We start from the raw sequence: 17,416 nt of genomic DNA on the forward strand, positions 1-17,416 counted from the left end.
GTAAAAACTGGAGCAATGCCTGCAAGTCATGTAGCACTATCAAAAGAGGGCACTTCTTCCTATGAAAGCAAAGGAAGTTACCTTTCTGCTTCTCCTAATAAACCACTGAAATTCAAAGTGACGTTATTTTATTATTATTAATATTATTGCATTGAAATATTTGTGTTAAATCTAGTAAAGACTGGGAGCATCTACACAAGATGCTGACTGTGCAGTAGCTGAAAAATACTGCGCGAGTAGTTCATCATAGCACGGACAGCGCTAATACACTACTGCATGGTAGCATCACCTAAAAAATGCTTGCTGGCACTACTGCTCAATAACTACAGTTACTGCACATTTATTTAGTACTTGCTACTAAATACTATACTTGCTAATGCAAGTACTAAATAAATGTCCAGTAACTACTACACAGTAGTGTCTCATGTAGATGTGCCCACTGCTGAATACATTCTCATTGTTTTGGAACAACTCAGTTATTGCTTTATTTACATTTCAGGTTGCATAACATATAGGATAATTTGACTTTTTTAGTGGTCATTTTTCAATTTGTGTTGCTTAACACAGCCATGATACAGTTACAGTTGTTTTTTGCAACTCAGATGCAGTTGCAAAAAAAAGAAACATAATTTGGGGCTTTATTGATGCAAGTCTTAGTCATTGGACATGGAAGATGATAGTACCACTTTATTCAGTGCTGGTTAGGCCTCATTTAGAGTATTGTGTGTAGTTCTCCACATTTTAAGAAGTATGTGGAGAAGTTGAAGAGGGTCCAGAGGCAGAAAACAAAAATTATAAAGGCCTAGAAGGGGAGCTGTGCAAGGAAATGTTGAGAGAAAAGCCTGGAGAAAAGGAGGCTAAGTGGGGTGTGGTAACAGTTTTCAAATATTTTAAAGGCTGCCATAAAGAAGGGGAATAACAATTGTTTTCCTTTACTGCAGAGGGCAGGATACAAAATGATGGCTGTACCAACAAAGTAGATTTTTTAGTGCTAGAACAATAATGTAATGGAATGAACTTCCCAAAAATGTTGTGTCATCTCATTCATTAAAGATTTTCAAGAGGAGGTTGGATGAGCATCAGAGAGGGATAATTTAGGAACAGTATTCATGCAGAGGAGGGTTGGACCAGGTGAGCCTCAGCTTTCCAAGCCTGTGTTTCCGTGCAATAATATATGTTCAAATTCTTTCATCCTTTCTAACAATGTATAGTACCGTCCTCCTGGAGAACATTTAAGTGAAACTGGGAGGTGTTTGCAGAGTAAGGAGCACAGCATGAGTCTGGGTGGCAAAATGTGACCCCTTTTAAGTTCTTGCCTGAATTGCTCAGTGGTGTTGTGATAACAGATAGTTGAAATATATTATAGATTTCACTGGCAAGAGAAATAGTCATAGTACATACCTTTTATCTAGGCGTATCCAGGTGTTTTATAAGAAACACCAAGGGCTAGATCAGGGGTCAGCAACATTTTTGGGCAGAGTGCCAAAAACACCTGCAACTTCAACTTCTAAGATGTTGGCATGCCAGGGGCAGATGGCAGAGGAGCCACAAGGGACCCAATCCTTGTTGTTGCCATGTGGCCCCGACCCCCTCCCCACCATCCACCCAGAGGCATGCATGGCAAGCAAAATGCCTCTGAGTGCCACACTCTGGCACCCATGCCAGGGATTGCCTACCCCTCGGCTAGATCATCCCTTGGTCTGGAGGTTCACACAGGGACATAGAGTATAAATAGATATAAGGTCTGAGTACATGGAGGGAAGTGGTGGGGAACAGGATGAGCCATGGTTCCCACTCTCAACTCCTTCCTAATGTACATAAGTATATTTATAATGTCAGTCAGTAGAATGGAGTAAGCATAAGAAGGGTGCAGTAATTTGCTACTGATATAAGTCAGCAAACACATTATTGCCCCTTTGATATGGGGGGGCAGGGAGAGAATTGTAGATTAATTTGTTGATAATTTTATGACTGGCCTTTAAGAAACCTACAGAATGTTTGCTACTTCTCTGATGACCTTTTAGTCCCTCTGTTGTACTGTAGCATTCCAGTGACATACCATTGAAAACAATACCATGGTAAGAGGCATGCAGTAGCTTGTATATTCAGTAGCAGTCAAGTAATAACAATAATAAAAAAGGCTACTCTCAACTTTTTCAAAGTTCCAGTTAAAGAATGCATGCTTGTTTGAGAGTGAGAAAGAGTTGCTCCTACTTCATCAGTATTAATATATCAGGTCATCGTAACAGAAATACTGTACTGTATATTTGCTGTGGATTAAGCCATGTAGCCATTTCCTCCAATGGACACATGTCCTTTAAAAGACATACTGTATTTTCTTCCCACCTTTTCCTTCATCCTCCTTTTTTTATATATATTTTAATTGTCTTTTTGATCAAAGTAATGTTCAATTTCATGGAATAACATTTTTCTTCCCTCTCTCCAACCCTCTTTTTTTTCCCTCTGACTTCCTAGTTCTTGGATGTTACGACTGTAGGGTAGCACTGACCAATCCCACTGGAACATTCAGCTCTCCATGCTTTCCCAGTGATTACCCTAACACCCAAACGTGCAAATGGACCATCCAAGCTCCTCGGGGATACATCATTCAGATAACATTTATTGACTTTGACATTGAAGAAGCTCCAAACTGCATTTATGATTCACTGACATTGGACACTGGAGGACATGAGGTTAAATTTTGTGGTGTCACTGCCAAAGGATTGTCCTTTAACTCAACTGGAAATGAAATGATTGTGTCTTTTACAAGTGACTTTAGTATCCAAAAGAGAGGCTTCAATGCAAGCTATACCCGAGGTAGGTAAACTTAAAGCACTTCATTCTTGTATTACCTAGCAAGCAAGCTTGTTGAATGTGTGAAGGTGAATATTCCATGTGTGAATCTGAAGCCCCTGACTTCCAGCATATTCACAGGTCAGACTGTATCAATAAATTGTACTCTTCATGCTTTTTAATCATGTAATTTTTGTGTGAATGAAGATATAGGATGTGGTTTTCTCCTTGCATATAGCTTACTAAGGACACTGGAAAACAATTTAACATGTTTTAGGCTCACATGCGTACTACAGGGCATGGCCAACTGGTGCCACCTTAGTCGGGGGGGGACATGTCCTTCCTAGTGACCAGTCACAGTCGGCGACTGGGGGAAGAGGGGGGGCCCCCCCGCAGCCAATCTTGCGACCAGGAAGCGGCCACAGTGCTCCCAGAAGTGGCCGCGGTGCTCCCGCCTGCGTCCCCCCAGCCCATTGCCTAAGAGAGGAGCATGGTCTGCCAGCGAGTGCACCAGAGCTCTTAGGGGGTGCACATGCACCCCTACATGTCACCACTGCTACGGGGTATGAAAGTGACACTCACCTTTAACGCTAGAAACCTGCATAAAGGGCAGGACGTTATAATCTGATTCCCATTTCTGAGGTCAGCAGCAGAGGGAATTCAACACATCCAGGAATAAGGTCTATCCTCTGGCACATCGGAGCTCTCCACAGCAAGGGTAAAGCAGGTCTGTGCAGGAGACAGAACTTTCTCAGGGGCTGGTTCAAGATTGCTGAATGATGCTTTCCCACCTCCCACCCCAGATAACTAAGGGACATCACAAACCTCAGCACCTTCAGCTCCAAATGCAATGTGTGTTTCTTTGACCTTGTTTCCTCTAACATACATATGTGGCAACATAGATCATTCAAAAAAATAATCACCAAAACAAGACATTCTGCTGTACACACTTCTCCCTCAAGGGAGAGGTCTAGAGAACAAGCAGCACATGACAGATGTTAGACACATTGCTTAATGCGCCACTGGAAACACTCAGATACTACAGTGATGAGTGCAGTATAAGTATTCATTTTTAATAGAATAGAATGAGTAGCAGTCCCAGACCTTGTTTTCTCTGAATGGTGGAATAGATTCCCTAGATTAAATTTTATACAAATGAACTATTTCCTCATCTTGCTTATTCCCAGAAAGCCTTCTTCTTCTTCTTTTTTTGAAGGAACAGGGATGTCTGCATTGATTCTACAGTGCTTCTGAGAGCACTGCTGAGAAGTATGCCCTGTCAAACTTCTCCCACCCAGCCCTGTACCAACCCAGAAGTGAGGCAGTGAAACTACTCTGAAGTTGCCTATTTCTCTTCCCCCACAAACATGCTAGAGGTAGTGTGAGTGGCAGCAGGGCCTGATCTCCAAGACAGTTTCACTACCTCATTTCTGGTTTTAGCATTTATGGAGAGGAAGCAGATGGGGAAGTTGTTCTTTAAGTTATACCACAGTCATTTCCTTTGAAACTTCCTGAGTATTGGTATTAATCTTTATTTGGATTGAGGTAGTACTTTGGAACCCTGGTAATAGGCAAGGAATTCATTGTGCTAAGTACTGTATGGACCCAGAAGAATAAGATGATCTTCACCCTGTCAGACTTACAGCCTCTTTCACACTCAACTACACCTTGACTTTACAAGAAAAATAAGTGAATTCTTAAAATCAGAGGGCAGAAGAATTAAAGCCTGTTACACAAGCTAAATCTGTTACAATCCTGAAATGAAAAAATGTAACACTATAGATAGAAAGTTAGAAATGTTACTAAGGTTCATTAGAAGCATCTAAGAGGTTACTCTGGGTGACAAAAGCAGTTTCCTCTGTGCTCAGAGCAAGCAGAATATAATCTGGATAATAAAAGAAAAAGCAGTGTAAACAAATGTGCGAAGTGATGCAGTTACACTGCTATTTTTCAAGTTTGCTAGGGATCCTCCCATTCTACTCCACTAATAGATACTTTATTCTAAACATTCTCTCCCACAAATATTTCTGTAGAATATTCTGATGTGAATGAGATTACTTGGGGCGTAAAATATTACTCAGCAGTTGCATCTACACATACCATTAAGACAACGTGATAAACCCTGGCACAGCTTGTGTCAGAGATTTTATGGTGCTTTAATGGCATGTGTAGATGCTCAAACTGCTGTGGACCAGGATACACATGCAGATGCTCCACCCAGGACTCCAGCAGTCTGAGTTGGAGAAGAGCAGTCCTGGGCTGGCAGGGGCTGGAGGGTCAGCCTGAGTCTGTGGGAGGCAGTGTTGGTCATTGGAGAGGCTGGTTAGGGCACAGGTGTGCCCCAATATGCAGAGCCCTGTGTCTGGACGGCATGCAGGAGTCTGGCTCTCAGCTGTCTGGGCTCACTGAGTGCAGTGTACACCCAGGTTCAGCATTTACATGTGTATTTGGGTGCAGTTATTTTTGCTGCAGTAAGACAGTACTGTCCCTGACAGTACTATCTTGCTGTGGCAAAAATTAATTTGTTGTAGTCTAATAGTGTCACATGTGTAGACTGTGGTACTTTACACCACAGCAAATTGTATTGCTGTAAACCTGCAACTATCCTATCTAAGAGCCATTTTTGACCTTAAGTGTCAAGAAGCATTGTCTTCATCCAAGAATATAATTGAACTGTAATCATTGAAACAGCTGGATAAATTCCCCTATCCACGAAAGTTGTGCAATTCCCCTGATTTCAGCAGTGTTACAAAAGTACAACTCATGGCAAAGTTTAGCTCTGACAGGCTGTAAAACTGCAGTTCAGTTGAAAATGTTACCCTTTTAACATTCATGTAAAAGAGAACATTCCATGGAGAGACCTGAGGAATGGTCCAGTGGTACCAAAAACCATGTTTATATTCTTTCCAATTATACAACTGGTCCAATAAAAGGTATCATCCATAAAAATCCTGACCATCCCAAAATAATTTGGTAAAAAACCACCTGGATATTACAGGAAAAATAGAAGTTTGGGAGTAGAAGGGGTTTTGAAAAAACTGGACAATTTGCTATCCTAGATATGCTGCTATAAAATTTGCTAGCAGGTAAATATACCGGTTAGTATATAATAAGTACATGAGCCAATCTACATGCAGATAGAACAAGAAAATGAAGTAGGGGAAGGTTTTAGGTGAAAAGATACAGTTTTTGTGGGGTTTGAAATGTTACGTAAGAGTGGTTTCACACTGAGATCCAGATGTGGATGGATCTAGGATTTTGAAAAGGAGGGTATAGATGCTGTGGTGCATCATCCCATCATCACAAAAAGAAACTGGAAGCTTTACTAATACAGCGGGAGCCTTGGGCAGTGTTATATAGGTGAAGATTGAAACAAAAACAAATATAATTTTATTGGAATGAATTAAGAACACCCTACAGAGTTGTGAAATAGGAGCTACTTTACCAGAAGCAGCAAATAGCATAATTGCAGAGGAAAGTCCAGCTTGATTAGTGAAACATCAAGACCATTAAAAAGGAGAAAGGATTGTTAACATTTATGGAATGAGGAGTTATGAGGAATGAAGTGAAGGAATAAGGTAGATTTTAATGAACCATGAATTCAGCTGATGCTCTCACTGGTGCCTGAAGTTCACAGAAATGCTGCTGCCAGTGCCAGGCAGCTGGTTTTAAACTTTGGGGTCAGCAAGAATCAAAGGGCAAGTGCGACTGCATCAGTGCACCCCTCCCTTCTCCCCCAAATCTGCCCTTGGGTCCAGAACACATTTCCTTGGATCTTCTTGGAGAATCTCCTGTAGCACTGAATTAAAGTACTAAATCCTCAGATGGAGTAAACAGATAGCTCTGCTGAGTTCAGTGGAACTATGCAAGCATCTATCAACAGGCAACTTGGCCCCTTAACCATTTCCCCAGTATTAATTATCTGTGGAAATAATTCTCAGCTTGGTACAGGGAAGTTATTCAGTCAACAGTGGAAAAGGAGGTGAGAACTGCAATACAATCTCTCATGTATAAATATTTCAAATCCTAACATAGGTGAAATTTAAATGCAGGCAGTAACTGCAAAAGTTGTTATATCCGGCATGGATTTGATACAACATAGTTATTATATACACACACTGTCACTTGTCAGGCAGGTGTTTGATATGTAGAAAGAAATAGACCCTGTTAAAGCTGTCTGTTGAGGGCTCTTCCCTTTAAGCTGACTGGCAGCTGTGTATGGTAAAAGCTAAAAACAATAGGAAGCCATTGTGCAAAGCAGTGGTCCTCATGGCTAGGCCAATTAGAAGCTAAATCATGGGGGTGGGAAATTCAAGGAGTTTCCCCAGGGGAACAGCAAAATGCAGGGGCTTGGGAATAAACTGTTAGAATCTGTGTATGCCTCAGTGAGTGTGAAAAAAGGAGAGATGAGATATTGGACATGGCCCTGAAAAGAAGCTGGAAGGTAGAGCTATTTGTGATCACATAGTTTACTGTCCACTGTCGTTTGTTTCTACTGTATCCAGGGGAACAGGCCTTTCTGTATAAATAAACAAGATTACATCAAAGCTGATTGACATCTTCAGCTTTTCTTCCTAACAAACAATCCTGCTGGGTTTTATATACTGTCTACCCAATAGTTCTTCACCAGGGTGTGGCGGCAGTCTGAGGTGTCATGGGAACCTGCCAGGGGTGCTGCGATGCTGGCATCGCCACCACTGCCCCCATGAGGTAAAACTACTGCATGCCTGGCTTTTTAGGTGGCACGCTGGAGACAAACTGACAAATGGCTAGAGCAGGCAGGTCTGATCCTGTATGGTATCTCTGATAAATGGAAGTGCACAGAGCAGTTTCACTCCACCGTCTGGAGACAGATACTGCTGCCACCAGGAAGAACCACCTTAAGCACCTCTGGTCTGGAGCCGAACCAGGAAGAGATGCAACAAGAGCACACAGTCCTGCCACAGCCAGTTCCCATTCCAGGTCTGCAGGAGGCACACAGCACAGTTCTACCTGACCATGGCAGCAGTGGCAGTGACTGCATAGTGGCATCCTCTTGGCCTTCTCCCTCCCCACTCCCAGACCTCATGTGTCCTTTTGCCTACCCTTGCCCCTCCCATCCTCTCAGCACTCCTTGCATGCTGTATATGCATACCTTGTTCCTGCCAGACAGACATCACCAGACTCTGCCTCTTACTACCCCAAGTATCAATATTACTATATTATTTAATAAAATAACTATAATGCTTATAAGGTAATAAACATGAGTATATTTATAATAGTTTTTTTTTAAATAGGGTGCCACTAAATTCTTGGAAAGTTTTGGAGGGGTACCTTGAGTCTAAAAAGGTTGAGAACCACTGGTCTAACCACTTGACCAAGTCGTATGGTGAACAGCTCCTTAAGTACAGACATCTGAGACTCATCAAAATGATGAATGGCTTGTGCATTCAGTAACTGAGAAAGAAATCTGCTGTCATATTGATTATGATGTTCTATGCTCTATGTATGCCCAAAACATTCACTGGTGTTAATTTTGCCCTTTCATTGTGGATAGGGACCGAAATTAAACATAAACCAATGTAAGTGATCAGAAACTGGCTCAAATCTGTAGTACAACAGAAGTTTGTTGAGCATAAACTGATTTCAAAATGGCCAAAATGGGTTTAAGATAAACCTAGATGGATGTAGTATCAGACTTAACTGATTTAGTTTATTGAACTTCTGCCCCAGATGCCCAAATTCAAGTTATTTCACAGTCCCCCAGCATCCCAGGATGCTTTGTACCTCTCCCACAAGCCCCCACCCCCTCATAGCCTTGGCCCAAGCTGTCTGCTCCAGCTGAGCAGGGAGGCGTGCTCTAGTGCCCCCCTGGCTTCAGGCCTGGGCCTCTGCAGACATGTGGCTGCATTTCCAGAATTAAAAGTGAGTGGCTGTTTATTTATTAGTTCAATCTACGCATCTTAGGTTAACCTGGGAAGATTTAATCGATTCAGGCTCAAGCTTTTTGACTGTCTGTACTTAGCCTTTGGGTGTAAGCACCTGCTGTTAAAACCCACTACCACCAGCAACATCATGACCTCAGTTACAAAACAGATTAGAATCATTCAGTGTCACAGAAGATTTACTGACCATGTTAACATTGTTTTTATACTGTTTCCATACAACCAGTGCCCTGACTATTTGTGACCTTCCTAAATGCACAATGAATAGGATTTGTATAATAAACCTCCCTCTCCCATTTCTGACTTCCTCATTTTGGAATATTTGGCATATCATCTTACAATAATAATAATGATGATGATGAAACCATGGAATTACTCTTGTTAATTAAGGGAAAGTATAACCCAGTTTCCATCTACAAATTATTAAAGCTATCTTTGCAGAAAGGACAGAATCCATGAGTTGAATATGATAGGGGCAAAGATTTCTTGCGGTTATATCTTTTATTAAACCAACTGCACAATTAAGATAGAGTTAGACAAGCATTTGAAGAAATCTTGCATTTGAAAGCTTGTCTAACTCTATCCCAACTATTTAGGTAGTCCAATAAAAGTATCACCCCAAGAAGTACTTACTGCTCTCAAAATTCCTGGACTGTCATGACTCTTAGAGTGATTCCTACAGCATCATTCTAAGATTATCATAATGTGGTGAATATGAAAATCATGAAAGAGCAATATTTTCTAATTCTTTTCCTCCATCAGCTCCATCATCAAAACAATACAAACCATTATATAGTACTAAACAAAATTATTTTGGCTAAATTCTGTCATTAGGTGCCTACCCCCAACTCCTATCAAAGGAATTTACTCTGGTCTACCTGGAGATACAGTTTGAACTGAGAGTTCAATTTGTTCTTGAAAACGAAAAGGAAGAAGTGATAGAATTGTGCACATGATATTGCTTTAGCATATAGACTCTTTCTACCTATACTCTCCATATACTTACACTTATATACACTAGATTTTAAACCATTGTTAAAGGGGAGCAGGTGCTCCTGGATTGTTATCCTGGGTAATGCAGTCACACTTTGCTATCCCAGTGAGGATCAGGGTCCTTGACATGATGAAAACTAATTTCTGTTCAAAGGAGTTTACTATTTAAATCAACCATATGGCAGGGAAAACAAGAGCCATAGTGGGATGGTGTGATTTGACCACATAACACACAACAGATCGGTAGCAAAGCCAAAATTAGAACCTAAGTCCCCTGATAACTAGTCCAGTGACCATCCTACTAGATAGGGCTGTGTGAAGGTTCAGTCACTGATTTGATTCAGTGGAGTTTTGACCCAATTTGGTGGCCAAATCTCCAAATCTGAATCAAATCAGGAGACCCTTTAGTCTCTCTGACTCAAATTGGAATCCTCCAAATTAATTCGGAGAGATTCACAAAGATTCAATGATTCAGACATAGACACCACTTTAAATGTTTTTTCTACATACTTCAAGGTACCAGGTGGTTTGTGAATGCTGTGATGCTGGGGCAGATGGAGCATCCCACAGGAGCATGGGGGGGTCTCCATTGCTCTCAGTCCACTGGGGAGCACACAGGGGGGCCCCTGCACTGTCCCTGGCTCAGCAACTGGTGCCTCCTGGGTCTGGGGGAGCACCTGGGGTCCCCCTGAGGCCAATTGCCCAGCCAGGGAGGTGTGGGGGGGGGGGTACATTGGAAAATCTACCAGCAGAATTATACCACTGTGGTTATATCAGTAATGTTGTCACTATCTTTCTCAAAGAAGAATATGCACACAGGAACTTATACCTATATGACTATAGCGATTTAATTATCTCAGTTTATTTCTACCTTTAGTTTCTCATGTTAACACAGACTAAATAGTATGCTGCTGTTCTTTGCTGCCTTATGGGATAATTGATACTTCTCAGGCAAGACAATAACAAATAAGAAATATCAAATGATGAACAGGAACAGTAGATGCTCTCTTTCATGTACAAATCCCCTTGTTCTTAGCCATTTCTGTAAAAAAGTTCAGCTATCTTAGATACATTTGTAAAATCCCCACTCATTCCTACAAATACTCACAAGCAGTGAATGGCAAAGGCATGAGTACACATGAATAAATACTTGCAATATTAAACTAGTTGACTTTTGAGAACAGACTCCTAATCCAACAGAAGTCCATCAGTTGAGTTCAGGAACAAAAGATTTTAATTTGCCAAGGATTATAGTTGAGTCAGTCTCTCAAGATGTGTGGCATTAAATTCACTGGAGAAATGCACTCATGCAGAATAAGTCATTAAAAATATTAGTAAAAACCATAAAATCAAATAAAATGTGATTTTCAAATGGTTTTCATATACTGTATTGTCTAATGCATCCTTGCAAGTTACCCGATAAATGAAAAGTAATTTTACAAATGTCTTGTTGACTGCAGACTTAGCGGCTAATACATTTCTTATGCAAGCCTTAACAGTTAGCACTTACAGATCTGCAGCACTAAATGCAGCACTAAAATTATCTTTGCACATTTTATTTGAATACGTTATCAAGCTAAATGGCTCTTTATATGTACCACTGATGTAATACAGTGATGAAAGCTTCCTCATAAAAATGTTTTGTTTAACAAATTGTACTTCAGTCATTGTCTTTAATCGAATGTGTACCTCCTTTTGGCTCATTTATATAATTTATATTATTTTTTCTTCTAGTTGCTGTGTCTCTGAGAAATCAAAAAATCGTCATCCCCCAGAGCTCTGGTGCAGAAACCGTGTCTGTGGCAAAAACTGTCTCAATACCAGATCTTAGACAGTTCACACTCTGCTTTGAAGCAACCAAAGCCACCAATGATGACAATGATGATTGGAAGGCTTTCTCCTACAGTGATTCTTTGTCAAAAGAGTGGCTCAGTTTTGGGAAGACCACAAAAGGCCATTTACTATTTATCGCAGGCATAGAATGCATGTTAGAAGATGCACTGGACAAAAATCCAGCTGGAGATTTTTTTACAGGAACATTTGAACAACTCTGCATTGTATGGGATAGCTTTTCTGGCAGTCTAGGTATAAATGCAAAGAACACCTATCGTACAATTTACTGCCCAGATACCTTTCAAAAGATTATCCTGAGGAATGGGAACCTAGTGTTGGGCTCTGACAGAGATGAAATAAGCTCTCTAAATGGAGACATTTACAATTTTCGTCTTTGGAATTTCACCATGAATTCCCAAACACTGTCCAATCTCAGCTGTGATGTGCCAGGGAACATTATAGACTGGGAAAACGAGTTCTGGAGTATCCCAAAATCAGCACTGAAAGCAGAAAACAATTTAAGTTGTGGTAAGTACTTTTTTCCTCATTTCTGTGCCTCTGAATTGTTCCAAAAGTATCATATGTCAGCAAGAGATGGCATATTCACAGTTAAAGCGAGAAGAACTTCCCAGAAGCAACCTTACCTTTCTTAAGCCTGTAAGCTTCCCTTGCCCCAAATATTAATTTTGCTCCCGGGTATGTTTATTCCTTTTATTTACTCAAACATATATCCAGACTGACTTCGAGTTTTTTAAACGATATATGAGTTTTTTAAAAATAAAAAAATTAGTTTTAAAATATATATATATGTGTGTGTGTGTGTGTGTATATATATATATATATATATATATATATATGGATATATCTAGTTATAGCTAGATATTTTAATTACATTTCATATATATTAATTTTAACATTCAGAATAGAATCAATCAATAATCAAAAGTAATAAAAATATATGAATAAAAATTCTCTGATTATTTCTTTCTATAAACTCATCACTTTAAAATTATATTAAGACAAATTAGTTAACTTATATGTAGGGAGGTGAAAGAAGATAAAGTAAGCTTTTGCTGAAACTGTGTAATAGCAGTAGTTTATGGGCATGTGTAGATGAAACGGGGGCCCTAAATTGAAGTGGTGGGTTTTAAACGACACCACTTCAATTTAGGGCTGATTTAAACCCCCATGTCATATACACACCCAGCTGACTTACCTGCGTCTCCGGCGGGGAGGAGGGGGTGAGCTGCCAGCGGGCAGAGCGGTTCCTGGGCAGTGAGAGAGGCTGGTGTTTCCCTCTGCGGCCCCACACAGGCAGCATCCACCTGCCGGCACTCGGCTCCAGCGGTCCCAGGGAGCACCACAGTTGCAGAGGGAAGCACTGGGCCCCGGCACAGTTTAGGCAGGCAGGCAGGCACCAGGGGGGAAAAAAAAAGATCAGGCTTGCCACTTTTCTTGGGCAGAGCTGCCTGCAGGACTTCCTGCAGAGCCCCTGAGCTGCACAGTGCTTCACTCTGCAATTGTAGGGCAGCAAACTAAAACTCCTCAAAGGATTTTTAGTTTGCTGCACCGAGTCATTTAAGGTGCATTATGCCGCAGCATTTCCTACAGCGGCTGTAATTAATGCAAACACTGACACCATTAAAGCGGTGCAAAAGCATTTAGCCACTTTAAAGTATGCACACACGTCTCTTGTTTCGTCTGTACGCGGCCTATAGCTAGAGTTATGCTTAGTTAACATGTTTCTGTAATGACAGCATTCTTGACCTGAAGGGATTCAGGATAGGCCCTGATCCTGCAAGTACATAGGAATATGCTTAAATTTAAATCCTTGAGTAGATAGTGGACTACTAATGTGCTAAAGGTATACAGCCTCTGTTCTTTCCTGTATCAGAGTTCTGTTCAGTGCTGAGATGTATGAGAACCGTTGAAGAGCTGGGTCTGCCTTTCCAATTCTCAGGACCTTGCACTACTGCAACTTGACTTAGAACAGCTGCAAAGATGCTGTAATACATCAGAGAATCTGGCCCAAATACATACCTAAGTGTTTAGAAGATCAGTTCCTAGACTGGGGAAACCGTGCAATGGTGAAAACGAATGCATACAGAACTCTCAGACATTTTCATTGCCATTTCAGCTAATCCTGTTCAGAGGATGTTTAGATAATATGGTGGTAAAGATGTACTCTTATGCAAGTTCTGGTAAAGCTGCTCTGGCATGCCAGCAGTGGTCCAAGATATTACAAAAAACCTTCATGCTTAGAAGGCCACGGGGATTAGGAGGAGAGCCAGTGAAATTCATGTGATTAAAGGGAAGGAGAAAAAAGAACCTGAAGGAGGGCCCTTGTCTTCTGAAGGAAAGCATAATGGCTAAGTTGATTAAAGCAAAGCTAACTCAGATCCAGTTCATCAATCCTGTGTACCACATCCCTGTAACCATTTAATGGTGTTGCAGAAATAGAATGACTATAAGGATGTCCAGCCCTTTTATTTTGAGAGCTGCTATTGCTTCATGTTCCCATCTCTACTTATCCTTTTGCTGTATGGTTCTAAAAGGGTATGGACACACATAACCAATGTTGTGGACTAGGAACCAATTCATAATTGTGTGAAGTACTGTGGGAGTAAGCAACCAGGCCAGCACCATTCAGAATGGTGAGTGGGGAGGGAGTACTTGCACCCATGCTTGGAGATGTGAGGAGGTGTTTAACCTGGAGCTGGGGCACTTTCACTTCTTTTTTCCTTCCTTTCCTAAACATGAGTTCAGTAAACATCAGTAACTACTAAACTTCAGTAGTCTGCAGATGACCAAAATCTGCAATGCGCTTGCCTGATTTGGGGGAAGCCGTGGACCCATGCTTTTTGATTCCCATGGGTTCAGCATGATAATGAGCTGTGATTAAGTATAAAATAAGGACACAGCTGACTGTTTGAAAGAAAGCTTTTATTGAACAAACACTATGAGGAAGTTCACAGGTAAGACGTACCAACTAGAGGGAAAACAGAAAGCAGTAGACTTCTGCCTATGTACCAGAGCAGCCAGTTGCAGCAGTAAAGGGGAAAGAGTAAGAAATGATGTAGTGTGGGATGCCTGGTATACCACCAAAACCCATCTTAAGGAATCCCCTTGGTTTCTACTCATAAACTGAACTGGTTCAAAATAGTACTACATTTCCCAGGTATACTTTTGAACTGTTCCAGAAAGATAGAAACCACTTTGACAGCCTTGTATACTCTCCACTTGAGGTTTATACTTCATTTAAATCATGCTAAATTTTGTGTGTGTCCATGTCTACACTTTGTGGACCGTCACACAGATTCTGTTAGCCTGAATGAAATCATTCAGTGAAAATATTGTCATGCTGTAGAATACTAGGGTTTGTTTCTTCAGATCCAGGGCAAAAAGGAATCAAAAAGTCTATGGTCTGGACATAGGTTGGTCCTCCTAAAGGCCACCTGAACAACCTGTATATGTGCTAGGGCTAGTTGTATATGCATATGAGCTGGTTGAATTTTTCTGAAAGAACATCTCTCCATTGGAAAATGAAACGTCATTAGAGTCAAATCATTCAGTGGAAACATTGATTCTAACAAGATTTTTTATGTGGAAAAAATTCAAAAGGTCAAAGTAAGTATTATGTTGATAATACTGAAATCACACAACCATGAAACACACAATTATTGTCACACTAAGTCATGGGTGCCCAGATTTGAGGCCACTTGGGGATTAAGGTGCTGACCAGGGGCAGAAGGAGTGTGCACAATTCAGGTACAGGCAGGTTCAGAAAGCCAGGATGTCAGCCTGAGAGCAGAGACTAGAAACCTGAGTCAAAAAGCTGGGAGATCAGGCAGAGACCAAATTAAGAGCAAGCTGGGTCGAGAAGGTGGGAGATCAAGCAATAGGTGGTGTCAGAGAACAAGCCAAAGGGAACAGCACTGTAGTCTAGAGTCAGGTAGAGCCCTGTTCCCAGACACTTCCTGTTCTGGGTCAGAGAGATATATGAGGAAAGTGCAGTCAGCTGACCCCAGCTCACCACTCTGGTGCCAGGGAATGGGGAGAGGGTTAGGCTCTGCTGGAGGCTTCAGGCCAGACCTGACAGCCTCGTGACCAGCTGGGTGACCAGCCTGCAGGGTGGCAGGCTTAGATGGGCAGCCGCGATGGCCATGCTGAGGCCACAGGCTGACAATTATATAATTTAACAAACAGCCACCACTATATAACACAATTGTCTCTCCATGACAATAATATTTTCTATATATCTAATATTGCCTTTTTCTTCACAGCCTTCATGCTCCCTTATGACTTTAATATACTTGTAAAATGTTGATCTTTTACTAACTCCACACCACATGCATGCAATTTCAAGTGCTGAGTGCCTCTAGGAGAACAACAAGGTTATAAGAGATACAATTTAACAACCAAATAAGCTTTAAAAAAAATGTATTTTCAGTCTAATTGGGCTTGTGGTGTGGACCTTATTTTTATTGATCTGAGAGCAGTATACAAATATATGGCACTAACTACCAGTGGACACATCTACATATACTATTAATGTGCCTGAATAAACTCTATCATACTTCATGCCAGAGTTTATTGCTCCCGAGTTTATTGCAGCAATTAAACGTGCGCCTGGGATCATAGCACACTGAGCCAGGGTGGAGTAGCCCCGGCTGGCAGTGGGGCCTAGGGGTCAGCTACTCCACCCCAGCAAAATGTGTAGCAGAGAGGCTGGCTGGGGTACAAGGGCACTCCAGTGTGGGCTAGCTGGCAGGTAGCCTCTATACTGTAGCACCCTTGTGCCCCAGCCAGCCCCTGTCACCATTTACACTTTCATTTCAGTGCATTAAATAATTCTGCTGTAGGATAGTATTTGTCTCGAGCAGTACTATTCTACACTAGAGTTAATTAATTTACTCCATCCTAATAGCACCACATGTGTAGATGGAGATGTTTTACTGCCAAGCTAATGAGTCAACTCCACAGTAAAGTGCATGTGTAGATGCATCCAGTAAGTAACATAATGCTGTTTTCATAGAAATAACACCCTAGTTTCACATTTCTAAACACATCTACCTGTGAGAAGTGCCAAATTTGCATAGGAATGTCACTTGCATTATTGAACTCTGCAGCAAAGGGCTTTTGCTTTTTGTTTAATTTCTGGTTTTTCAAAGCTTTTGTTAAGGGACACATTGAATATCAGGGCACTAATAAATTGATGCTGATAGTCTTTTGGGAACTTTGCCTTTTACTGTTTTCATATTCTATTCAGAATGTAATCCTTAAATGGTTGTGATTTCTTGCTCTTCTAATATGCATATTAATGTGCAGCAATAAACTCTTTCACATATCAGACCAGAGTTATTGCTCCAGGGTGCTGTGTTTACACATGTTCCTGGGACCATAGCACTTTGAGCCAGGTGGGGGTAGCCCTGACTGACAGAGAACCCAGGGGATCAGTTGCCAGCCTGGGGCTGCTCCAACTCAGTTCAAAGTGCTGTGGAGGGACTGGCTGGGACACAAAGGTGTTATAGCATGGGTCTAGCTGGCAGACCCCAGACAGCGCTGTCACCATCTACATGTGTGTTGCTGTGGAGTAAAAAACTCCACCACAGCATAGTGCTTGTATTTACAAGTACTAACCTACAGTGGAGTTTATTAGTTTACTGCAGCCTAATAGCCCTGCATGTATAGACACTGAGACATTTACTGAAAAGCTAATTAGGCAATTCTGCAGTTTCATAGATTTCATAGACTTTAGGGCTGGAAGGGACCTTGGAAGATCATCGAGTCCAGCCCCTGCCCAAAGGGCAGGAAGTCAGCTGGGGTCATAGGATCCCAGCAAGATAAGCATCCAATTTGCTCTTGAAGGTGTT

General features: G+C 41.4%; 1 protein-coding gene across 6 annotated transcripts in view; it reads left to right on the forward strand.

Annotated features, from left to right (window-relative positions):
• The window catches only part of ADGRG6 (adhesion G protein-coupled receptor G6), a 160,667-nt gene that overhangs the window by 59,571 nt on the left and 83,680 nt on the right, over positions 1 to 17,416 (forward strand). For all 6 annotated transcript variants that reach the window (XM_090040581.1, XM_090040618.1, XM_090040629.1 and 3 more), the window contains exons 3-4: positions 2,476 to 2,817; positions 11,445 to 12,071. In XM_090040581.1, the coding sequence (XP_089896707.1) occupies positions 2,476 to 2,817; positions 11,445 to 12,071 (969 nt within the window). The remainder of the gene's footprint in view (positions 1 to 2,475; positions 2,818 to 11,444; positions 12,072 to 17,416) is intronic.

The sequence above is a fragment of the Crocodylus siamensis genome, chromosome 1 (genome assembly GCF_052110815.1).
Source record: "Crocodylus siamensis isolate JL-2025a chromosome 1, ASM5211081v1, whole genome shotgun sequence".
NCBI lineage: Eukaryota > Metazoa > Chordata > Crocodylia > Crocodylidae > Crocodylus > Crocodylus siamensis.